General features: G+C 36.7%; 2 protein-coding genes across 2 annotated transcripts; both read left to right on the top strand.

The window, feature by feature from the left end:
- Positions 1-307: 307 nt before the first annotated feature.
- Positions 308-16,869, top strand: CNX5 (co-factor for nitrate, reductase and xanthine dehydrogenase 5). The gene is made up of 11 exons (XM_086581798.1): positions 308-592; positions 677-769; positions 853-908; positions 3,025-3,089; positions 4,943-5,017; positions 5,135-5,213; positions 7,656-7,694; positions 7,941-8,049; positions 9,244-9,362; positions 11,012-11,128; positions 16,172-16,869. The coding sequence occupies exons 1-11, from the start codon at positions 349-351 to the stop codon at positions 16,559-16,561; spliced, it is 1,386 nt and encodes a 461-aa protein (XP_086437924.1). The 5' UTR covers positions 308-348; the 3' UTR covers positions 16,562-16,869.
- A 2,127-nt stretch (positions 16,870-18,996) lies between these two features.
- Positions 18,997-19,434, top strand: LOC147475394 (protein FAR1-RELATED SEQUENCE 3-like). The gene has a single exon (XM_086585399.1). The coding sequence runs from the start codon at positions 18,997-18,999 to the stop codon at positions 19,432-19,434; it is 438 nt and encodes a 145-aa protein (XP_086441525.1).
- The last annotated feature ends 2,084 nt before the right edge of the window (positions 19,435-21,518 follow it).

Here is a 21,518-nt window from a genome sequence, read left to right as displayed (position 1 = left end):
AACTACTCCAGATATGGTAGGTAACTAATCCCTTCTGGAAAATCTAAATAAACCTTACTGTTACCACAAGCTAATCATATTCACAATAAGTTTGATTTTGCAATGTTCAGGATTTGAACAACCGAGAATGGCTTGTTGTGGGTGAACTATATCTCCTGTGGGCAAACTAAGATATTGAATGGTGACCTCAGTGGGTTGGGATGAATCAAATGAACATACAAATACTGACTGGAAAATATTCCGATCCACCTTTCGTCAAAATAAAAAGACATAAATACCCCAATAATAACAAACAAGGGACCATATAAATAGATTTCTTCCGCGCCCCTGAAACTAAAAAAAAAAAAAATGGAAACTAGGGGCGGCGTTGCTGACATAGTTGAAGAGATAGAGAAATTGGAAGCAGAGAAAAGTAAAATAGAAAAACGTATCTCATCTCTCCAAGCTCAACTCCTCGGTAATAAAAACGAACAAGAAAAAGAAGAAGAAGAAGAAGGGAATAATAATAATTATGAAAACGAATACGGACTTTCTCCTGATATGATATATCGTTATAGTCGTCATCTTTTACTTCCTTCTTTCGGTGTACAAGGTATTATTTGTTTGTTTCACTTAGATTAATTTACATATATTGTTTTTGTTCTCAGTTCTCACGTGGCTTTTTAATTGATTCCAGCTCAGTCGAAACTATTCAAGTCTTCAATTTTAGTGGTTGGAGCTGGAGGTCTGGGTTCACCTGCTTTGTTATATCTTGCCGCCAGTGGTGTTGGTAATTAATATCTCTCTCTCTCTCCTGGTTATTATTTTGGATTGTTTTGGTAGTTATTATTGGATTTGTGTTTTTTTTAATAGGGCGGTTGGGTATTGTTGATAATGATGTGGTCGAGCTTAACAATCTGCACCGGCAGGTATGTAACCTTGAGGCTTTATTTAGAGCTTCCATTGCATTGCATAGTGGATATAATTATTGACCAAGTAATTGCACCCCTACTTTTCCCTACTTTTGGTTTAGAAAATCCATTTTTTATGCTTTTCGTCCTTAAAACTTTTTTAAAATAAGGAAACTTGATAGTTAATACTTATGTAATAATGATATTTTTGTGTGCCCTAACAAGGAGGCATTGGTGTCGGATTACATGGAAAGAGGGTAAGAAAGAGTGGATTGTGATATCAAGAGAGGTTTAGATGATTGGGAAATTGAAACCTTGGCTTACCATTTATTAAGACGGGGACAATAAAGTGGAGTGGAGTATTTGGGGTGGGTATCTGTACCATGTGTTGGCTAAAAGAGTATGTTTTGCACAACCTAGGAGGTGCATAGATAATTTATAATTTTCCTTACAAGAAGATATGGATGGACTCAATTCCGTTTGAAGTGGCTTTTATTTGTTGGCTTGCTTTCTTGGGGACAATTAACATCATTGACGTCTTGAATAATAGAAGAGGTATGAAACTCCACCACGTTTGCTCAGTTTGCAGAGTGAGTGAGAGTTTGGATCATCTCTTTCTTACTCTCGCCTTTCCAAAGTATTTGGGATGTTTTATTCTCATCATTCATGAAACCTTGGAGGATGCCTTCTAACATTATGGAAGAGCTTAATAGTGAATTCATACTATTACTCCTTTCCAACAAGATGTCATGGATCGTGGAACACCTCCCTAGAGCTGTTGTTTGGAATTTATGGTAGGAGAGGAACACAAGGATATTTGAGCAACTAAAAAAAAAATGACATTCACAAGGTAGTGGTAGGGATCAAAAGGAGTTACCTGATTGGGCATGTGCTAACCCATGTTTCAAAGGGGTGAACTACCATGACTTTATTTGTAATTAGGATACCCTTGTACTATAAAAGTGGTTATATACGGGTAGAGGGAATCTTCTTGGGTATTGCGTAGCTCCTTGCTATGTGGCCTAATACATGTAATGCTGTAATTTTATCATATTAATGGATTGAACATTACTGATTTGAAGAAAAAAAATACCTTTGCAATTATAGAAGTGGTTGCTAAATAGTATATTACCATGGGAAGTGACAGGATTGTTACAGTTAAATAGGTTTTGTCAAACATGGAAGTTGAGTTGATTAGATTATTATGGTCATTTGAGTATATTAAAGGTTCACTGGGAATAAAAATAATTTAAGGGGATTTTGAAGTAAAGGTTCTAACTATAAAATAAATATAGTCATTGTAGTAAAGAATAGGTACTTAGGACCATTACTAAGGCATATACAGTGGTCATATTCATGTTTTGGATAAATAGGTGACATACCCCGAAGAAGAACTAGTATTCAATGTTATCTCGGTTAGCCACCCACATTTGAGACCCGGGGATGATGAAGACTACTTGTGGAGTTTTTACTTGTCTTTTAATCTGTTGTATTAACGATTTGTAGTTTCATTTCTGCTGGATGATGAAATCCTTTTTTCATTGTTCTCTGAGAATTGTTAAGTCCAGTAGCTCTTATTTATAAATCCAATAAGTGGAAGAATGTAATTTCTAATTTCACCAAGGAACAACAAAGGAAAAGGTGATGCAATAATGTATTCACTAGCAATAGACATAAAAAATTTCGTCTGGGATCGTCAAGATTCTAGAAGATCTATTTGAAATCATTTCCAGTTCATTTATCCCTTCTAACTTTGATAGGTATGTTCATGAGGTCCTGAACTTCATATAAGTACAAAGAGTAGAAAGTAGGAGTGTAAAAATAAGAACTCGATGACATTTTTTTGTATGGATTTAGTAACTTGAAGTTCTTATTACTTTCTTCTTTTGGGTCTGTAGAGATTTCCGTTGCTAGGAATATGCAGCACCTGACCAGTGTATACGACTTTCTTTTTTCTTTTTTTTTCCTGCTCAATACTCTCTGGTGCATTCTTAAAAGTTGTTCTTTGTACTGGTTTTTTCAGATCCCTGCTAGTTATTTTCGTATTACTTTTCTAATTCTTAGCATCTGCTAAGTTACTGAATTAGGTTATGCGTTGAACTCTGATTGTCTAGTTATTAAAATTGTGATTCAGATCATCCATGCTGAAGCTTATATTGGTCAGTCGAAGGTGAAGTCTGCTGCTGCAGCTTGCCAAGCGTACGAGATACTCTCTCTTTTCCACTTTGTCCTCTCTATATGCTGGTTAATTGCAAGAATAGTAAAATCACTAAATCCAAAATTGGTTAACAAAATGATGAATAACTAGCACAGCCTTAATGTGATTTTGGGTGTTAATATTGTCACTGTAAACACATGAACATCTTGATTACCAACTTTGCCCTTCTCACCACCACTCATTCTCTTTCTCTTTGCACTCTTTTTTTCTCGTTGATCTCATCTCTGAACAAAAGCATTACTTCTATGCTATTATGACTTTAATCTTTGTTAAGAAGCTAACAAATTTCAATCCATGTGCGTGTTCTTTTTTTCCAGCATGTTATAAGTTAAGCATTTTATCATTAAAGACCACTTTTGACAATGACACGTTCTTAGCTTCATTGTTTTTCCCCCTACCCCCTACTCTGTGTATATGATTTTACTCAAGTGTGTGGGTTCGAGTCCAGGACCTAGCGTCATCTGGCATGGACAACACCACCATTTAATCTTACTTGGTTTGGGAGACGTGTATTAGAGATCAACATGAGGGAGAAAAGGTATGAGAGATCAACATGTGGGAGGAGGAAGAGGTTGTAGTGGTAGATCTAATGGCGGTTGAGAAGGGGTATATATTAGGTAATACAAATGTTTTGGGGGTGAACTTAGATATGTCAACGGTGAGACTATTAGCACCCTTTGAATTTTTGTTTCACATTACTGCGGATTAAATAAGCAATTTTCTCAGTATCAACTTTTTGGTACCTTCACCGCTTAGCCCTAATTTGTCGCATTGATCCTATTACTTGTATAACTGTAGGAAGAAAGTTGCTTTTAACTGACCATAATTTGTGCATCTTCCTCTACTCAAGTTTTTGCTCTCTGTAATTGAACTAAATTAGAGACTTGGACTTTGATTTCTTTCTGGATTAAATATAAGGTAAAACTATAGTAGTTATTAAAACATGATCTATGTTGTGAACTATAAATTATATTATACGACTTCAAGAGTTATGAATTAAATTATGCATGTGGATTCATGTGGTCACATCAGTATGAAATATAGTGGCAGTTTGGTCTCAGTTTCTTCAACTTTATTGGAGTTGACTCCACGCCAAACAATCTCTATCCCACTTTTTCTACCTTGCTTTATCACTTTTTGTTGCTCCCTATGATGCACGGATACGGCACTTTTTGTCATAATACCGGGTTGACACCGGTACGACACCGATATGGGTATGGAATACGGCACCGATATGGCTCAGTTAACCAAAATCTTTTTTTTTAAAAAGGCGAATGGAGGAAAGAAGAACAGGAAGAAGATTGAAAGAAGAAGAGGAAGAGATCTAGATCTGTTTCTTACCTTTTCTGTTTCTTTTAGTGGAGAGAGATTGAGAGACTATTGAATGTTTTATGGTGGTCAAAAGACAGCCTGTACACATGCATGTTGCACACATTAAGGAACACGCGACCACATAATGGGTATATGAGCCACTTGTTTTAGTCAGCCCATTGAAGGATTTGAAGCCCATTACAAGAAACTAAAGCCTGTACAACAAATCTAGCCCATTACGTATATTGAACTAAAGCCTGTACCACAAATCTGGCCCATTACAAAGATATAAGTCTTGTAAAACATATCTTGCCCATTTAATACCGACTTTCGGGCCCCTTTTTAAATGTCTTTCTATATAACAACAGATTTTTATTGTAAAATAATATTAATAATAGAAAATAGCCGTACCCGTATCCTAAAATTTTTAAAATCCCGTATCGAACCCCATATCGGTTCCCATACCAGTATCCGTGCATCATAGGTTGCTCCTATATCTGATAACATATCTTTTCATCCCCAGGATAAACTCCACTGTCCAGATTGTGGAACACAGAGAAGCTTTGAGGACATCAAATGCTTTGGAAATTGTAAGCAAGTATCCTTTGTAAATGTGGAGATATTTCAAATAGTTTTACTCTTCAATCCTTCTATGTATATTTGATGTTTACAACAACTAAATCGATATGGATTCTGTGACTGCTACTGCTTCCAGATATGACATAGTAATAGACGCTACGGACAATGCTCCGAGCCGATACATGGTAAACGATTGCTGTGTAGTGTTGGGAAAGGTAAGTTGATTTGGTATAATGCTTGCCCCATCTACAATCTTGCAATCCTAATTTACTTATTAACAAAAAAAATAAAAATATACTGACTTGAATCTGAGACTGGCCTCTAGATGTATTTATCTTAGTATGTTTAGATTCTATTGGAGAACTATCAAACATGCTAATTGCTTCTGAGTAATTCCTCTGTGCTAATGTTGGCTATCTTTTTTTCCCTTCAAATTATTATCACCAAGTCATAATGAATTAATGGCATGTACTTATTGGAATTTCTGCACCTTATGCTCAACCATACGTCCACGCTAAACCTTAGGCTGTGGTTTTTGTCACTTAGAAGTTAGATCAAAATGTATATAGTGAACGTGGGCATCCAATTTATAATCAATTGATGATAAGTGGAGCTGCCCCATGATGTATATATTAAGTGGCTAGGCTTTAGATTCCCGATGTGGGATTAATAATCTCAACACTCCCCGTCCGGGTAATACCGGTGATGTGGAGTGAGTGGGCCCTGTGGGCAGGAGAAATAGCCTAATTGAACTCGGGCATCCAACTTAAAAGTTAAAACCAATTAGGGATAAGTGGAGTGGCCTCAGGATTTGATTGGCTACGCTTTAGACTCCCGATGTGCGATTAATAATCTCAATGTGCCTTTTAAGGAATTGCATTGTTGATTGATTGATTCCCCTTGCTAAAATGTTGTAGAGCATTTCTTACAAATTGGTCTTAAATATATTTAAGTCATTGCAACATGTCACGAAACCATTTGAGGAATTATATATGATATATCTAGGGCTGATAAGAAAATAGGTATCGGAAACCGACCCAAACCGATAATATTTATAGTGATAATATTTATAGTGCATCCGAAACCGAACCGAACCGATAAGATATATTGCAAACCGACCCAAACTGAAAACTCTGAAATCAATCAAATCTCAAATTATATCAATTAATTTTCAACCACAAAATTTATAAAACCTATACACAATCAATCAAAAATATTACTAAAATGACATCTTATCGATTAGGGTTCATATTGGTTCGGTGGATGGGAAACCCAGAACCAAACCAATATCGTATCGGAACTCAAAATTGAACCCATTACCGAACCGAAACCGAAACCGGTTTTATCGGTTTGGTTCTGTTATCAGGTTATCGGAACCCTTTGACAACCCTAGATATATCTATTCGTTTTTAAAGATCTTGAAGTTAAAGTTTGGCCAAGCAAAATATAAGATATATCGCTAATATTACTGTGATGTATTTCATCCTTTGGACTGCCATATACTTAGTAATTTGGCTGTTTTTTTGCTGGGATTCAAACAAATACTGAATCTACTCAAGGTAACATCTTATAGAGTGTAGTTTACAACTTATGATGAGGTAATCAAAACGAATTGATGTACTTTGAGTTCCTTCTATTTTATGACTTCAATTATTTTCTAACCAAGAAAAAAAAAATGTAAATAGTGTATCTATCCAACATATACGACTATGAGGAGCTTTTCGCATTATAAAACTCGAGAAGATTTGCTTTTAAGCCGGGGAGTACAATGCAGGATGCAGGAGAACGAATTAATTAATATTCTTATCAAAATCATAGTAGGTTATTAGAGTTTCCTATTTGTTTTAGAACTAGGTCAATTAGCAAGTTCTCTAGGTCTTTATTATAGATGGTTACCTAATATGTAGACTTCAGTTTAGGTGTTTCTTTTAAGCTTAGTTTCTGGTTCTTAGTTTTAGTAATTTCTGATTAGGAATAAAGTTCGGTTTCTATTTAGATTTTATTGGTGGTTTATAAATACCATTGTAAACAAGAAGATCGGGACTTGATTTTTTTTTTTATTAATTATTGAATTGAATGAAGTCGTTTCTGCATTAAACCGTAATTTTTGGTATTGTTCTGTTAAATTTAATTGTTTGTTCTTCGTGGATTACTTCTGCCAACGGATAACAGTACCGTCTCATATGACTCTAGGTGTGGTACTAGGTTTGAACTTATGCACGTCTGACCCTTTCTCACTACAGCGCACGCACACACATAGTTGATCTACTATTCTACTTTAATACTGCAACGCAAGGTGTGGATCATGCCCATGAAATGTTTGCTGTGGGAAACGATCCCTTGAAGAAAATTGTTCTGGGGAGTAGAAAGACCACCTTTTTCAAGGGCCTTGCAGAGGTTGTGAAACGACGATCACAAGGGTTGATTGTTCTCTTTCATAACAAGGATTATTCTTAAAATATGGCCTGTCCATTTACATAGGTTAAATCACATATTTTACCCAACAAGTGGAACTCTTTTGCTTCCGATGTTACATATATGCCCAAATACGATTTACATTTTTTATTTCCGAAATATGATTTTCAGATATATATTATATTTTACTTTTTTCAGATATTCCTGATCTTATCTGATATATCAGTATTTTTTTCTTCCAGCCTCTTATATCAGGTGCTGCAGTGGGATTGGAAGGGCAGGTAATATATCTGATAGTAGTTGTTTTCAAAGGAGATTCTCGTATTGATGGATACTTTGCTTCATGTGATGTTTGAGTACTTAATAACAATGTTCTTATTACTTATTAATGAGAAAGTATGAAGACTGGTCTTCAATGGTGTAGCCTATATGAATACTTCATTTTTTTCCAGATTGGCTGATAAATTTTGTGATGTCACACATTATTGAGATTCATCAAATAACGAAATCACAAATTTTCAATGCAGCTTACGGTTTACAATTACAATGGAGGCCCATGCTATCGATGCCTATTTCCATCACCACCTCCTGCAACAGCATGCCAGAGATGCTCGGACAGTGGAGTTCTAGGAGTAGGCAAGTTACCGACTTGGAACATACTTTGATCCATTTAAAATATTACATTGCATACTGAAATCTATTAAGGACTTTCGTCTAAAAAGGGAAAATCTTTAACATTTACATTTTGTTTCTGCCACTATTGGATGACTAGAGAATTTATTTTGAGCTAGTTAAAACAATCTGGCTAACACTCTTAATATCTGTTCACTATTCTTGACCAACAAGACCTGTGTGACAAAGTAGATTTTGGTATATCTGTATAACTAGGAAAGCCATCTCTTACTGTGTACACAGTATTCTTGTTGTGATATAAAGTTTGTGGAGAACTTGTTTCATAAAATTGATTAATGCACGAGTGTGAAGGGATGTGCTACTCGCGTAAGGAATATAAACATGCATTTAAGTTTCTGGACTCTAATATAGACTAATGTGTGTTTGAGTTCGTTGAGCATTTTACTAGCGTGTGTTGTGTGCGTGGGTGAGTACTTGGTTGTGTGAGGTTTTGTCCTTGTTAACAAGTTCAATGAGGTAAGAACTTTTTTTCTTATTTATTTATTTAGTGTAATGGTCTAAAATTTATTAAAAAAAGAAGTGTAAGAACTGATTTGATACCGCTTTTGATCTCCACGAGGAAAGAGAAAGTCAGGATATAAATCTTAAATATTAACCTAAAACCAAAAAATCGCATTGCTATCTCCTATTATTATGGTACAAAAGGTTTAGTGGTCGTCAGATTCAACATCCACGTATAAAAACTTTAAACTCCATGAAGTGTTGGACGAGTTGCATGTTAACTAGCTCTCTTCTTGCTCAACTCTCTTGGGTGTGCTCCGTTGTACAGGTTCAATGAGGTTACCTAATTTCTTTTTCACATGAAAGTGGAATTAATCTGGTGTGGATATAAATTTCTATGAGGCAAGGGCAAATTGAGCATAAATTTTTAAAATGAATCTGCTGCCCAAATCATTATATTGCTGTGTCCAATTACCATGGCACAAAAACAGTTATTACTGTTACATGTCAACGCCGATATAATTGAAAGAATATATAACCATTAGTTGTTACTTGAAAGAATATTAGAACAACAGATTAGTTATACCTTCTTTATTGGTAAAACAGACATTTTGATTGTTATCATAAACTCATAAAGAACACGTTACTTGAGGTTACTTCTAAATTTCTCTTCCTTCTTTGGTTTACTTTTTCTAGTACCTGGTGTAATTGGCTGCCTACAAGCACTAGAGGCAATAAAGGTTGCAAGTTCTGTTGGCGAGCCCCTTTCAGGAAGGATGCTTCTTTTTGATGCACTATCAGGCAGGATTCGTATTGTATGTTCCCTTACTCTCTATGCTAAAGTGATGTTTACTTGGGAACTTTTTAATGCACCCCTTCCATCCACCCTCTCTCTCCTCAGCTTTTATAGTATAAATCATGTATTCATCAAGATTGTAATCAATATTCTTTTTTTCTCTTAATCTGTGTGTGATCAACGGTGAAGCCAAAATATGCTTATATATTGGGCCCTATTAGAAATCGTTACCTCCCTCCCACACACACACACACACACACACACACACAAAAACCCCCAATTAACCGCGGTCTTTTGCAAGGTCTAGAGACTTGTCTAGGGAGTAAATAGTAAACACCTTTAGGTGGGAAGTAATGCGGGAAGCAATTTTGTGGGAGGTGTTTAATGTGGAGTTGGTTTCTAAATTGTTGTTGGTTTACTTTTTAGAGGTTCTTTAGGTTTGTGTTTGGTGGTGTCGGAATGGTAAATTTGGGTGACCGCAGAAAGGAAATTGTATGTTGATAGAAGAAACTTGAGTAGTTGAGGAAGGACATTTGAGTCGTCGCCAAACAAAATTGAGTAGTGGTGGAAGGGTCAAAGTGAGTGGCCAAAGGGTATTGAGTGGTGGAATGGTATTGAGGGGTGGAAGGGTGAGGTTGAGGTATTGGGTTGTAGATTCAATATTTTGGAGATAGATCCAATTGAGGAACATGTGGCAAATATATAAAACGTAAAATATTTTTCATGCAACGAAAAGAAAATTTGGTGGTTCACTTTGAAGTGTCGTCTTCAGCAATTGAATCCATTTAAATTTTGGTTCTCCCTGAGGTGAGGTTTCTAGTTTCCATTAAACTTTGTCTTGTTCCAAAGTATCTCTGCACCAAAAGACATCTTATGAAATTGTCCATCAAAATAAATAATAGGACGATATTCATTCTCATCATGAAACCTCCGTCCCAATTAAATATCCATCTATACTTGTCGCGACGGGGATTAGGTTCCAAGCAGGTAGAGATGTTTTGGCGATACCACATTAGATCTTGCATTGTAGGCGACAAAGAAGTAGAAGACGTTCAAATCCTGTCCAAAACTGACCTTGTACTGAAACTGATGTATCTTTTTACTTCGATGTTGAAGTTTTGATTTTTTTTTTCTTTGAAACTAGACTCAGTGCTCTTTCTAATTGTGTATGGCACGTTCCTAAACTCCAAGTAATCTGAGTTGTGGAATTTCTGCAAGATGACTAAAAAAATTGATCAATTATTTTTTTTGGTGGTGGGGAGGCGGTGGATCGCTTTTTTTCGATCCGAATCCAAAAAAAAGAGATGGCTTGATACCAATTAATGAACAATGATGTAGGATTTAGAAGAAAGAGATCCAGGGATCTCAATTAGAGGGGATGAGAAGAAGTGAGATGAAGCTAGATGAATAATTGAGAAATAGTTTAAGAAGATGAATATTATGGAGAAGAAAGAGATAGTAAGATAGAATAAAATAAACTTAATTCAATTGATAATGACCATAATGATTGGTTCTACAAACAACAAGAAACCCATACTTCTAGATATGGTTTATTGGACTTCAAGTAATTGCAAATGGAAACTAATTCTAATCCTAGTTTAACTCAAATAAAAAGTCTTAAATGAACTAATTTATAATTCTACTAACTGTAAAATATCATTATTTTAGGTCAAGATCAGAGGCAGATGTTCGCAGTGTGAGGTTTGTGGAGAACATGCAACATTCACACAACAGCCATTCCTAAACTTCAACTATGAAAGCTTCACTCAGACTCCTTTCGCTACGGTAATTTCGTTTTCAATCACCGTTTATATTTGGTAGTATATTTGTTTTAAATTTCTGAAGTCTATGTGAGATCAAAATGTCTTGTTATCTTTGCATTTGAAATAGGTAAAAAGAAAATTTATTATTCAATAATATTTTTGTTAGACATGGCATGTTATCTATCAATTGATGCAGTTGTTATATGTCATTTGTCTCGCGGCGATTATGTGAGTTTGCATCTCACTCTATTTGGTTGTTGGTTAATATTCTTTGAATGTGATATACTGAATAAAAATTTTATTTAAATTAAGTTACTTTCGTTGTAAATTGATCAAACATTGTAATTGGTTTTTACAACGTGAGATAAGAGGTAGAGCAAAATTCCAGTGTTGGTCCCAAAACAAGTGATTCAGTCTCTTTTTGAAAATCAAATACAAGTGAGTTGCGTTGAACTTCATGTTTGGTCAGGAGAGCACCATATCCCGTCTCCTTTTTCAAATCAATTTTATGTTTGCTACAAGTCCAAGAAACTTAATGCAGAGTTGGTTCTTTCTCCATTTTCAAGTTGGACATAGGGAATACCTGTTTTCCAACCTGAGGATAGTGTTGCGATTATTATTGCACCTATTTTAGTTTGTGGTTTGATTAGTCACACATTGATCAAGTGTGGTTGATTTGTAATTCTTCTTTTAAATAAAGGGATTGAAGTCGGGTAGCTGAAATATATCTTGGAGCTTTTACTTTCAATCCCACCCCCACCCCCACCCATAGTTCAAGATTTCATAATTGCCGGAATTCCGACAAATCCAAAAACCGGAATTCTGGCATTTATTCCCACTATATTCCAAGTGCATTCCGAAATATCATATTTTTCTACTTTTGAACTGGAATTTTGAATTTCTCAAAAACCGGAATATTTTCCGGAATTCCGAGAATTCTGTCGAAATCACGAACAATGCCCCCACCCCAAAAATAAAAAAAATAAAAAAAAAATAATAGAAAATCTTTGAGAATCTTCCCGTCCAAGTCAACTCAAGTTCAGTGTCATCCCTGCAGTTAAGGTACTTGAAATGATGGAGTTGCCTTTAAAGAGTTGAAAGGACTTCAATGATGTCTGACTTGACTTGAGTTGAACTTGGTCTTGACAAAGTCAGAGGGTATTGAAGTCTTTTAAATTCTTTAAGGGAAACGAAATCATGTCAAGTACCTTGACTGCAGAGATGACAGTCAACTTGAGTAGGCTAGGACGGCCGGAGTCCTTTTTTTTTTTTTTTTTTGTGTGTGTATTGAGTTGAACTTGGTCTTGACAAAATCAGAGGGTATTGAAGTCTTTTAAACTCTTTAAGGGAAACAAAATCATGTCAAGTACCTTGACTGCAGAGATGACAGTCAACTCGAGTCGGCTAGGACGGCCGGAGTCCTTTTTTTTTTTTTTTTGAGGTGTGTATCATTACTACCTCAACAAACTATGAGTTTTGTTTTGTTTAATGGTAATCATAGCTACCAAAGCATTGCTTTAGGCGGAAGAGAGGAGAGAAGGGGGGAAAGGAGGCTCCTCGTGTCCGTTGCTTTCTGATTTCTCTTGCTCGTAAGTTTTTTCAATCTCCTTGGTTGAAGTTAGATGTTTCTTTGGAACCACTTGCAGTTTAAAAACTTTCCAGCTAAACATCATCACACCTCACATCTAGCATGCTCTTTAACCTTCAATTAAGCTTTTCTAGCACACCAGATAGTACTCTTCTTTTCCTTCAATCTCTTTCTTTGTCTTTTGTGTATTTGTTTGTTCTTCTTTTTTCACTTTGTACATTTTCTTCCGTCTACTTCTTTTTACCATTTCCTTCTTCCCTCTCCCTCGTGTGGTATAGTATTTCTGCTTTGCTATTATGCAAATAGCAGCTTTGTTCAGTGGAATCTGTGTGCTGCTTAGTGTTGAGGATGTGGATGATGGATTGATGGTGGTGATGATCATGATATGGAGGAAGATGATTGTCATCAGCATGAGTTCTTTACTTCTTTAGTATTGCTTTTCTGTCAACAGGACACTAGTTTCTGCATACTTGATGATTCCAATGAAAACTTTATGGTTTTGTTAACATAGTAGTTGATACTTTACAGCATGGTTGTTTGATTGGTATCGCAACTTTGATGAATAAGGCTTAGATGAGTTTAGATAGTAACTTTTGTTAATGTTATTTGTAAAGATTTGTTTCTCTTTTTTTCTCTACTATTCTGCTGCTTAGAGTAGTAAAGCACTCAATTCGCTTCTTGCTTGTTTTAAGCATTTAGGAAAAAACGTATTGGGGTCTTTGTAGTGACCATATTCGTAATCATGGAGTTCCTATGTAGCTAGGACTCCATTGAGCCAGGTGTCACTCAGAGAATGAGCGGACACACCAAAGTAGAGTGGGCAGCAGAGTACGGGAGTAAGACCGCGAAGTGGGACCCTGTAGCCAAGAGGGTGATGTGTGGAGGCCCACCAACCAAGAGATAAGAAGCAGAATCTAGGGTCCTTAGTGGACCGCCAAGAGAGAATATGTAAGACAGAGAACTAGGGGTTGTTAAAGGGGAGGACTTCCCTCATTAGAAGGGAGGACACAATACTTAGGTTCACAGAGCACTAGAGCAACACTATGCTGCCGAATTCCCCGAAGGAAGGAACGCACCACCGCCGACTGTTCTTCACCATCGCTATCTCACCCATCTCCTTAACCCATAGATCTTACCACCAACGTGGAACTACGTCAGGCTTGATCCCTTTTGCAGGGTACGTAGGCAACCACACAGCTCAACACAATACTTAGGTTCACAGAGCACTAGAGCAACACTATGCTGCCGAATTCCCCGAAGGAAGGAACGCACCACCGCCGACTGTTCTTCACCATCGCTATCTCACCCATCTCCTTAACCCATAGATCTTACCACCAACGTGGAACTACGTCAGGCTTGATCCCTTTTGCAGGGTACGTAGGCAACCACACAGCTCAGTCTCTCCACATAGGCAAACACCTTCCCCTCTCTCCCAAGACGGCGGACTAAAACCCAGCTTTCAATCCAATACAGGTCACACATACCCAGAATCACATAGATCTTCCACTGCCTCACTCCAATCTAACGGAGTGAGACATACAAGGGAGGTCTAGGAGAAGGGGGCAGAACATCAAGGAGTGAAAAATCTAGGGTTTCAATGAGGAAAACTAGGTCACCAGCAGAGGTAAAGTAAAGAGAGGTGCCGACAACAACAATTCGGCGACGACCAACCACATTTCGACAACATTCATCAAGAGTTGGGTCTACATTTACATTCTTTAGACCTAATACATTAGAAGTTAGAGGGTGTAGATTTGGTTCTTTTCACATAAAAGTGTTGTGGTTGTAACAGACTATACTTGAGCCCTCTTCGTAACCAAACTGCATAATACTGCTAATACATTATGCTTTTAACATAATGGTCCCTCCAAGTGGGTAAAGGTGTTCTCTTTCCAACTGATGTTTCTGAGAATTTCAACTTCAATAGGTTCATTCATAAATATCAAAGGACGACAGGAAAAAAAAAAAAAAAAAAAAAAAAGGGGGAGGGGGGTAATCAGGCCTTTGCAAAACTGACTTTTGTACTGCAAGATAAATGAATCTCGATCTTTTGTTTGTCTTGTTGATTTCTTGAAATTGCACTTCATTAACTATTTTGAGAATAGATAATGGAATACCCTTTTCGTTTTTTTTGGGTTCTTTGTATAGATAACCCCTAATTAGTAATTAGTAATTACGAACCCCAAAACTTACTAAAACACCTAAATTGTGATTCTAAGTTATCAATATCTTAATAGCAACTTCCCAAGACTACTAAAATTTTAAATATACAATTCTAGGCACTTCTAAAATTACCCTAAATAATAAAAACGAAAATACAATATTTAGACTCTCAAAGTAGAAATAGAAGTGAGATCATGATCTTGCATCAAGCCCTAAGTTTCGGTGATAGGTAGACTTCAAGGTGAACTCCAGAGAAGGTGATGGGGTCCAAATAATATTATTTGATTCCAAGAGACCATGTATTTCAGTGTCTGTAACAAAGGCTTTTCACCATGTATTTCAGTGTCTGTAACAAAGGCTTTTCAGCTACTGGTCCTGTAGAAGTTCTATGGATTAATTTCTATGACCATCAGTAATGAGAGCATCAGCTTTTTTATCTTTGGGATACAAAAGACTCTAGGCTTGTTTAGCCGCAGGATATGAATGAGAGGCTTGTCGGTGCACTACAAGTCATGCCAAAGGTAAGTATCCTGTCCATTAGCAATTCTATGCTTCATAAATGGTGAGGCTATTGCCCTTGCTTGTAAAATATTTTTCCACACCCAAGAGGCATCTTGTGGGGACTTCTTAGTCCAGAAGTTTCCATGTTTAATTTGGTGTTCTGTAGTCCAATTAACCCATAGCCTATCCTCCTTAGCAATTAATTTCAAAATGAGACTACAGTATGCAGCTTTATTCCATTTGGTCATGTCAGTAATTCCTAGTCTACCCTCTTCCTTGTCAAGGCATGACTTCGAGATGCTAGCATGGTGGATTTTCCTTCCCATATCAGGAATTTAAGACTGCTCTTGGAGTTTAGCACACAGCCCTGCAACTTGTTCCAATACTGTCTTGCTAATGTCTTAATTTGCCAGTGAAACTTTAGCAGGTTTATCAGCTTCTGTTGGAACTGTGGGAATTCATTAACCGAAGTGGTCCGAGTTTTGCAAATTTTCAGAATCCCATCGCTGTTTAAATTGTTATAGATTTAGTATTTGGAGGTACCAATATTTAGGACCTAAAGGGCATTTTGTTCTATGAATAAAAGAATTCGAATGTTGTCCTTTTTCTTCAAAACCTCATCTTACTAGGCATTATTTTCTGAAGTGCCAGTTTGGAGTCATCCAATATTTTAGCTTAGATACATTATTACATTCTGCATAGCGAAGTGATTTTATGTAAGATGGATGTTCCAGTTCATTAATTTTCTTTAACTCGGAGAAGAAAGTTTCATCTCTCTCATAGTCAATTGTTTATTTTTCTAATACATTGCAGACACCTTTGAAACTCAACCTGCTCTCAGAGAGTGATAGAATAAGCAGTAAAGACTACAAAGTGAGAGTATCTAATGGCGAGCCGCATGTGCTAGTTGATGTACGTCCTGCTCACCACTTTAAGATTGTTTCCTTGCCCAAGTCCTTGAACGTTCCATTGGCATCTTTAGGGGATAAGTTACCTGCAATCTCTTTAGCCTTGAAGGAGGAGCAGCTTACAGATTCCAGTTCTAGCTCTAGTGCGTCGGTATATGTAATATGTAGAAGAGGTAACGATTCCCAGAGGGCAGTTCTTTATCTTCACAAGATGGGTTTTTCTTCAGCCAGAGATATTGTAGGCGGTTTGGAATCCTGGGCCTCTGATGTGGATCCCAACTTCCCAACTTATTGATATATGTGCCCCTCATGTTAAAAAGACACAAGATTGTAACTTCAACTAGAATAGTTAAGACCTAGGACTTTCTCTGTTTCCTTGTTAAAATTTTAAGCATGACATGTCGTTTTTCTTTGCGGAATATCCGAAAATCTACAACCTTGTGTGCAGTGTGCCTAAAAGCTTTAGTTATTTGGTGCTTTGCAGCCACTACTGTTTTTAGCAACTGTTTTCAGTTTGTTGTCATTTCTGGTTGATTTTGCTACAGGTTTAAAACAATTTCAATTCTTGTTTATATCAAATTTGAATATTTCATTGGGTCTTTATACCCCTTATTTTCTTCGAAGCCCCAAGGTTGATAAGAGCAACGGACTATATCAATGTTTTCAATCATTATCAAGTTTGTTTCTCCAACTCTTTCAAAATGCAATTTGTATTTTACATAAGCACCTACTTTGTGCTGAAAAATTTAGTGCACATTTTGTCCTGGTGTCACGTACAACCTGGTGGCTGGTGGCTGGTGGTGGAGAGGAGCAAGAGGGGGAAGTCCATAGTTTCTGGTTTTGAACTTGGTCTTATTTTTTATGTTTATACAAATGGAACCATATTCATGTCAGGGTGAATAATTGAATATGCCCCTAGAGCAAACTATCATTACTTTCCATTTGCCCCTAGAGCAAACTCTCTTTGCTAGTATGGACTTTCCAGGAGTGAGCTCTCAATAAACATGAAGAATTGGGGTTTTTTTGGTTTGTTCTTGATGAAGCAGGAGATAAGAGAGAGTATTAAAGATCGAGAAAGAAAAAGTTTGGCCAGAGAATACGATCAGTTTGTTGAAACAATTAAAGTACGGGGGTTTAGGAAGACAAAGAGTTGGTATTTATGGTGCACCTGATAGGCTGTGGTGGATTTGGGATTTTAATTTACCACCACATGAAATGAACTCATTTAAAGCAGGCTTGCCAATAAATAAATAAAAAAAAAATCGTTCAATTCAAAGGTGTTTAAATGGGTACTATAAATTTACGGAGGATGTGGTAAGTTTAAGTGTCATTCTAAATGGTATTTGAGTATTTTAATTTAATTATTTATCTAGGGGTATTATGTGTAAGAAAAATATCCGAATGAATTAAAGAAGTTAGGTTAATTCTAGTAGTATCTACTTTTATAGATTTGTTTCGGACTCTAATATTTGTAACAACAAACTTGTGTTCAAATATTTGTACCACAAGGAACTCATTCATTTGTACTTCATTATAATTACCTTAGTCTATCGGTTTATTCTATCTATCTATCTATATATACAAAACTTGAAACGGGTCAGGTGGGGCAGGTTCCATTTATATATATATATGAGGCTAGCTACCTTGATAGCTCCAATTGACAGATAATCTTGACAGCCCACCACATACGCTAGATTATAGTCCATCCAACGTCCAAATCTTGATCTCATTTAACAAAGGAATTAAGGAGGGTAACTCAGTCATTTGACTTTCTATTCTAGAAAAAACTCACGAATAAACCACCCGACTCTTCTTCCCCTTCCACCCAACAAATCCTAGCTCTTCCCAACAAATCCCAGATCTTCTCCTTCCACCCAACAAAATCAATCTCTCCCAACAAATCTCAACTGAGAGCTTGATGAACTCTCTCTCCCTCTACATAAAATCTTTGACCGCTCTCCTCACCTAAAGAAAACAATTCAAGTTTGAAGTTTTTTACCTTTTTGGTGAGTTATTTCTATTTTGTTTTAGTATATCAAATGTTAGGAAGAAACCCACCCACCCACCTTTCACGTTTTTCATTTTTTCTAGTGTTTGTACGTAGTTAGTTTAGTAGGCACACGCCTATAGATAGAGCACAACTAATAGGCGCACGGCCACATTTAATTACTGTCTAATTTTTTTAAGAGTTAAAATTGGAAATTTAATATGGTAGTCGCTTGATATTTATTTCGTTATGGTTTTGCATTTATTCCGTTTGATATTTTCCTCGCTTTTTGAATTTTCTAGAAATGGAAGGGAATGTTGGAGCTGTTGACGGGTCTTCTTCTCGTACTGATTCCCAAAGTAAAGATGTCGAGATATTAGTTGCTCCGCACTTAGGTATGAAGTTTAATAGTGTTGATGAAGCAAAGACTTACTATAGAGAGTTTGGTAAACAAGAAGGATTTGAGATTAGGTGTTCGACTACGGATAAAAACAAACCGGTGTGTGGAATTGCCTTCTAGTTGTCTATTGGTTTGCTCACGTGAGGGGGTCCATAACAAGAACGAAGAAAGTGAAGGTGTAGCTTTGAGAAATACTTCGACTGTTAGGTGTGGTTGCCAAGCTAGAATGCGAGTTACAAAAAGAAAACTTGAAAATATATATGATGTGAGCTTCGCTGCAAACAACCATAGCCACAATTTCATCTCTCCATCAAAGAGGCAGTATATGAAAGGTAACAAAAATATGCCTGAAGCTGCGAAGTGTTTGACAGAGGTTTTTCATGACAACGGTATACCTGTAGGGAAAGTGGCAGACATTTTCCATGGGGATGCGATTGGGTTTAGGAGAAAGCATTGTTGGAACCACCATTATGGTTTGACGAGAAAAATGCCTAAAGACAATGATGCTACTGCCGTACTTCACTATTTTAGGCAAAAGAGTGCTGAAAATCCTCAGTTCTACTATGCCATTCAATTAGATACAAAAGGGGTTGCAGTAAATTTCTTTTGGGTTGATGGAAGGTCCCGTGTCCAATATGAGTACTTTGGGGATGTCGTATCTTTTGATACAACATATAGAACTAATGTTTATAGTATGCCTTTTGCCCTTTTTACTGGAGTCAACCACCACATGCAGTCTATTCAGTTTGGTTGTGCCCTGCTACTTGATGAGACAAAATAGACATTTGTGTGGTTGTTTCAGACATGGCTTGCAGCTATGGGTGGTCGTCCACCAACTTCAATGCTTACTGACCAAGATTTAGCGATGACTGTAACAATTAGAAAAGTTTTCCCTATTACTCGACATCGATTTTGTCTTTGGCACATTATGCAAAAAAATTGAGAGAAGTTGTCCTTTGTCTACCATAAGCTCGATACATTGTGTTCAGAGCTTACATATATTATTTGGAAGTCATATAGGATTGCTGATTTTGAAAGAAGGTAGTATGCACTACTGTTGAAATATGACTTGACTGAAAATACTTGGTTGATAGAAATATATAAAAACCGTACGTCTTGGGTTCCGGCTTATCACAATGACATTTATTTTGCTGGTATACATACGACTGGGCGAAGTGAATCAATGAATTCTCATTATGATCAATTCGTTAGTTCGATGACTACACTTATGGAATTTGTCCATGGTAACAAGAGGTCTTTGGAATCAATAGCCAGGAATGAAAGGGAATCTAATTACCGCACCGAACATACTTCTCGCATTATGGCTAAGGATGCTTTCCTCCTCAAGCATGCAGGTAAAGTTTATACCATTAGTACTTTCAATAAATTCAAGAAACATTTAGAAAAGGCTAAGATGAAATATAGAATTGTTGGAGAAGAGATAGACATACATGGAACTGGAATTTATACGGTGAAGACAAGGGACATCAAGCAAACTTCAATTTGGAAAGTGAGTTTTAATAGAGGAACCTTGGAGGGTGATTGTGATTGTAAGAATTTTTAGTTCAAAGGATTACTTTGTGCTCACATTTTAAATCTTTTTCAGCGTTATGACATTGAAGAGATTCCAAATCATTTTATTTTGAAACGGTGGACGCAAAAGGCAAACACATATAGAGCGGTGTTTGATGGTGGACTAGTGGCCGGTCATGAAGACCATGAGCCTTATTTAAGAGTTGTCCATTGTATCAAGGTTGCTACTCAATTAGCTTATGATGCATCGATTAGTGTTGAGACATATGCATATTTTATTCAGAAGATGAGTGAAATGTCTATTGGAGTTTTTAAACGGATACAATGAATAATGAAGCACCTCCAGTTGAAGAGTCTATAGTTGATACCTCACAGGTAATTTATTTAGTTTGTTGTTTATCTTTGCAATGATAAAAATCTTATTTGATTTTAACTCTTAAATCTTTCTTTCAGCTCTTGGTTTTAAATCCCAATATTTCTCAAACGAAGGGGAGGAAGAAGAAAGTGGAGAGAATGAAAGGCCCCAGGGAGGAAGCCTTAGAGAATTCAGGAAGAATGTGTAAAAGTTGTAATAAGATTGCTAAGCACGACTCCAGAAATTGTCCAGAAAAATTAAAAAATACGAGTGTGGAATGACATGCTTGTCGAGTGTGGAAGGACTGTTGGGTTCTTACACTCTTGTTTTTGGGTGTTTATTTTTATTTTTTTGAATTGTCTGAATTTTAAATTGACTATCCAGTTTTTTGGGAGCTTACAGTGTGGAAGGGTCGTCATTTTAAACATGCCTCCACGAACACGAGGAGGATCAAGTACCCAAACCCAAAAAGAAAATGTAACGAAGTGCCACCAATTCCCATTGTTGACGAACCTGATGAAGAAATCGCAAAAATCAACAACTCAGTGGACTATGAACACTGAATGTTCATACTATTATTGGACTATGAACATTCAGTGTTCATACTCCTAGTGGACTATGAACACTAAATGTTCATACTCTTGTTAGACTATGAACATTCAGTGTTCATAGTTGATGCAGTACAGTTTGCCAATGATGTCAATGAAGTTGGCATATGATGTGTATGTCAATGAAGTTGGCATACATCAATGAATTGGAAAAGCGGGAAAAGCGGGTAACAAAGTCGGAAAGACATGGACGTGGCCATATTTGATTGGAAACATCAAAATAAGTATAACCCACAGCTTTGCTGTGGGCACCACCCTCTCGGGCCCTAAATCCATCGTTTAGGCCTTCAAAATCACGTTTTTGCCGTTTTAGGAAAGTTTTGTTTTTGCTATATTTTTTGATAGGAGAGCCCGTTTTTGATTTGGTCA

This window comes from Coptis chinensis, chromosome 9 (assembly GCF_015680905.1).
Source record: "Coptis chinensis isolate HL-2020 chromosome 9, ASM1568090v1, whole genome shotgun sequence".
NCBI lineage: Eukaryota > Viridiplantae > Streptophyta > Magnoliopsida > Ranunculales > Ranunculaceae > Coptis > Coptis chinensis.
Note: the sequence above shows the minus strand (reverse complement) of the source record. Positions and strands in the feature narration are given on the sequence as shown.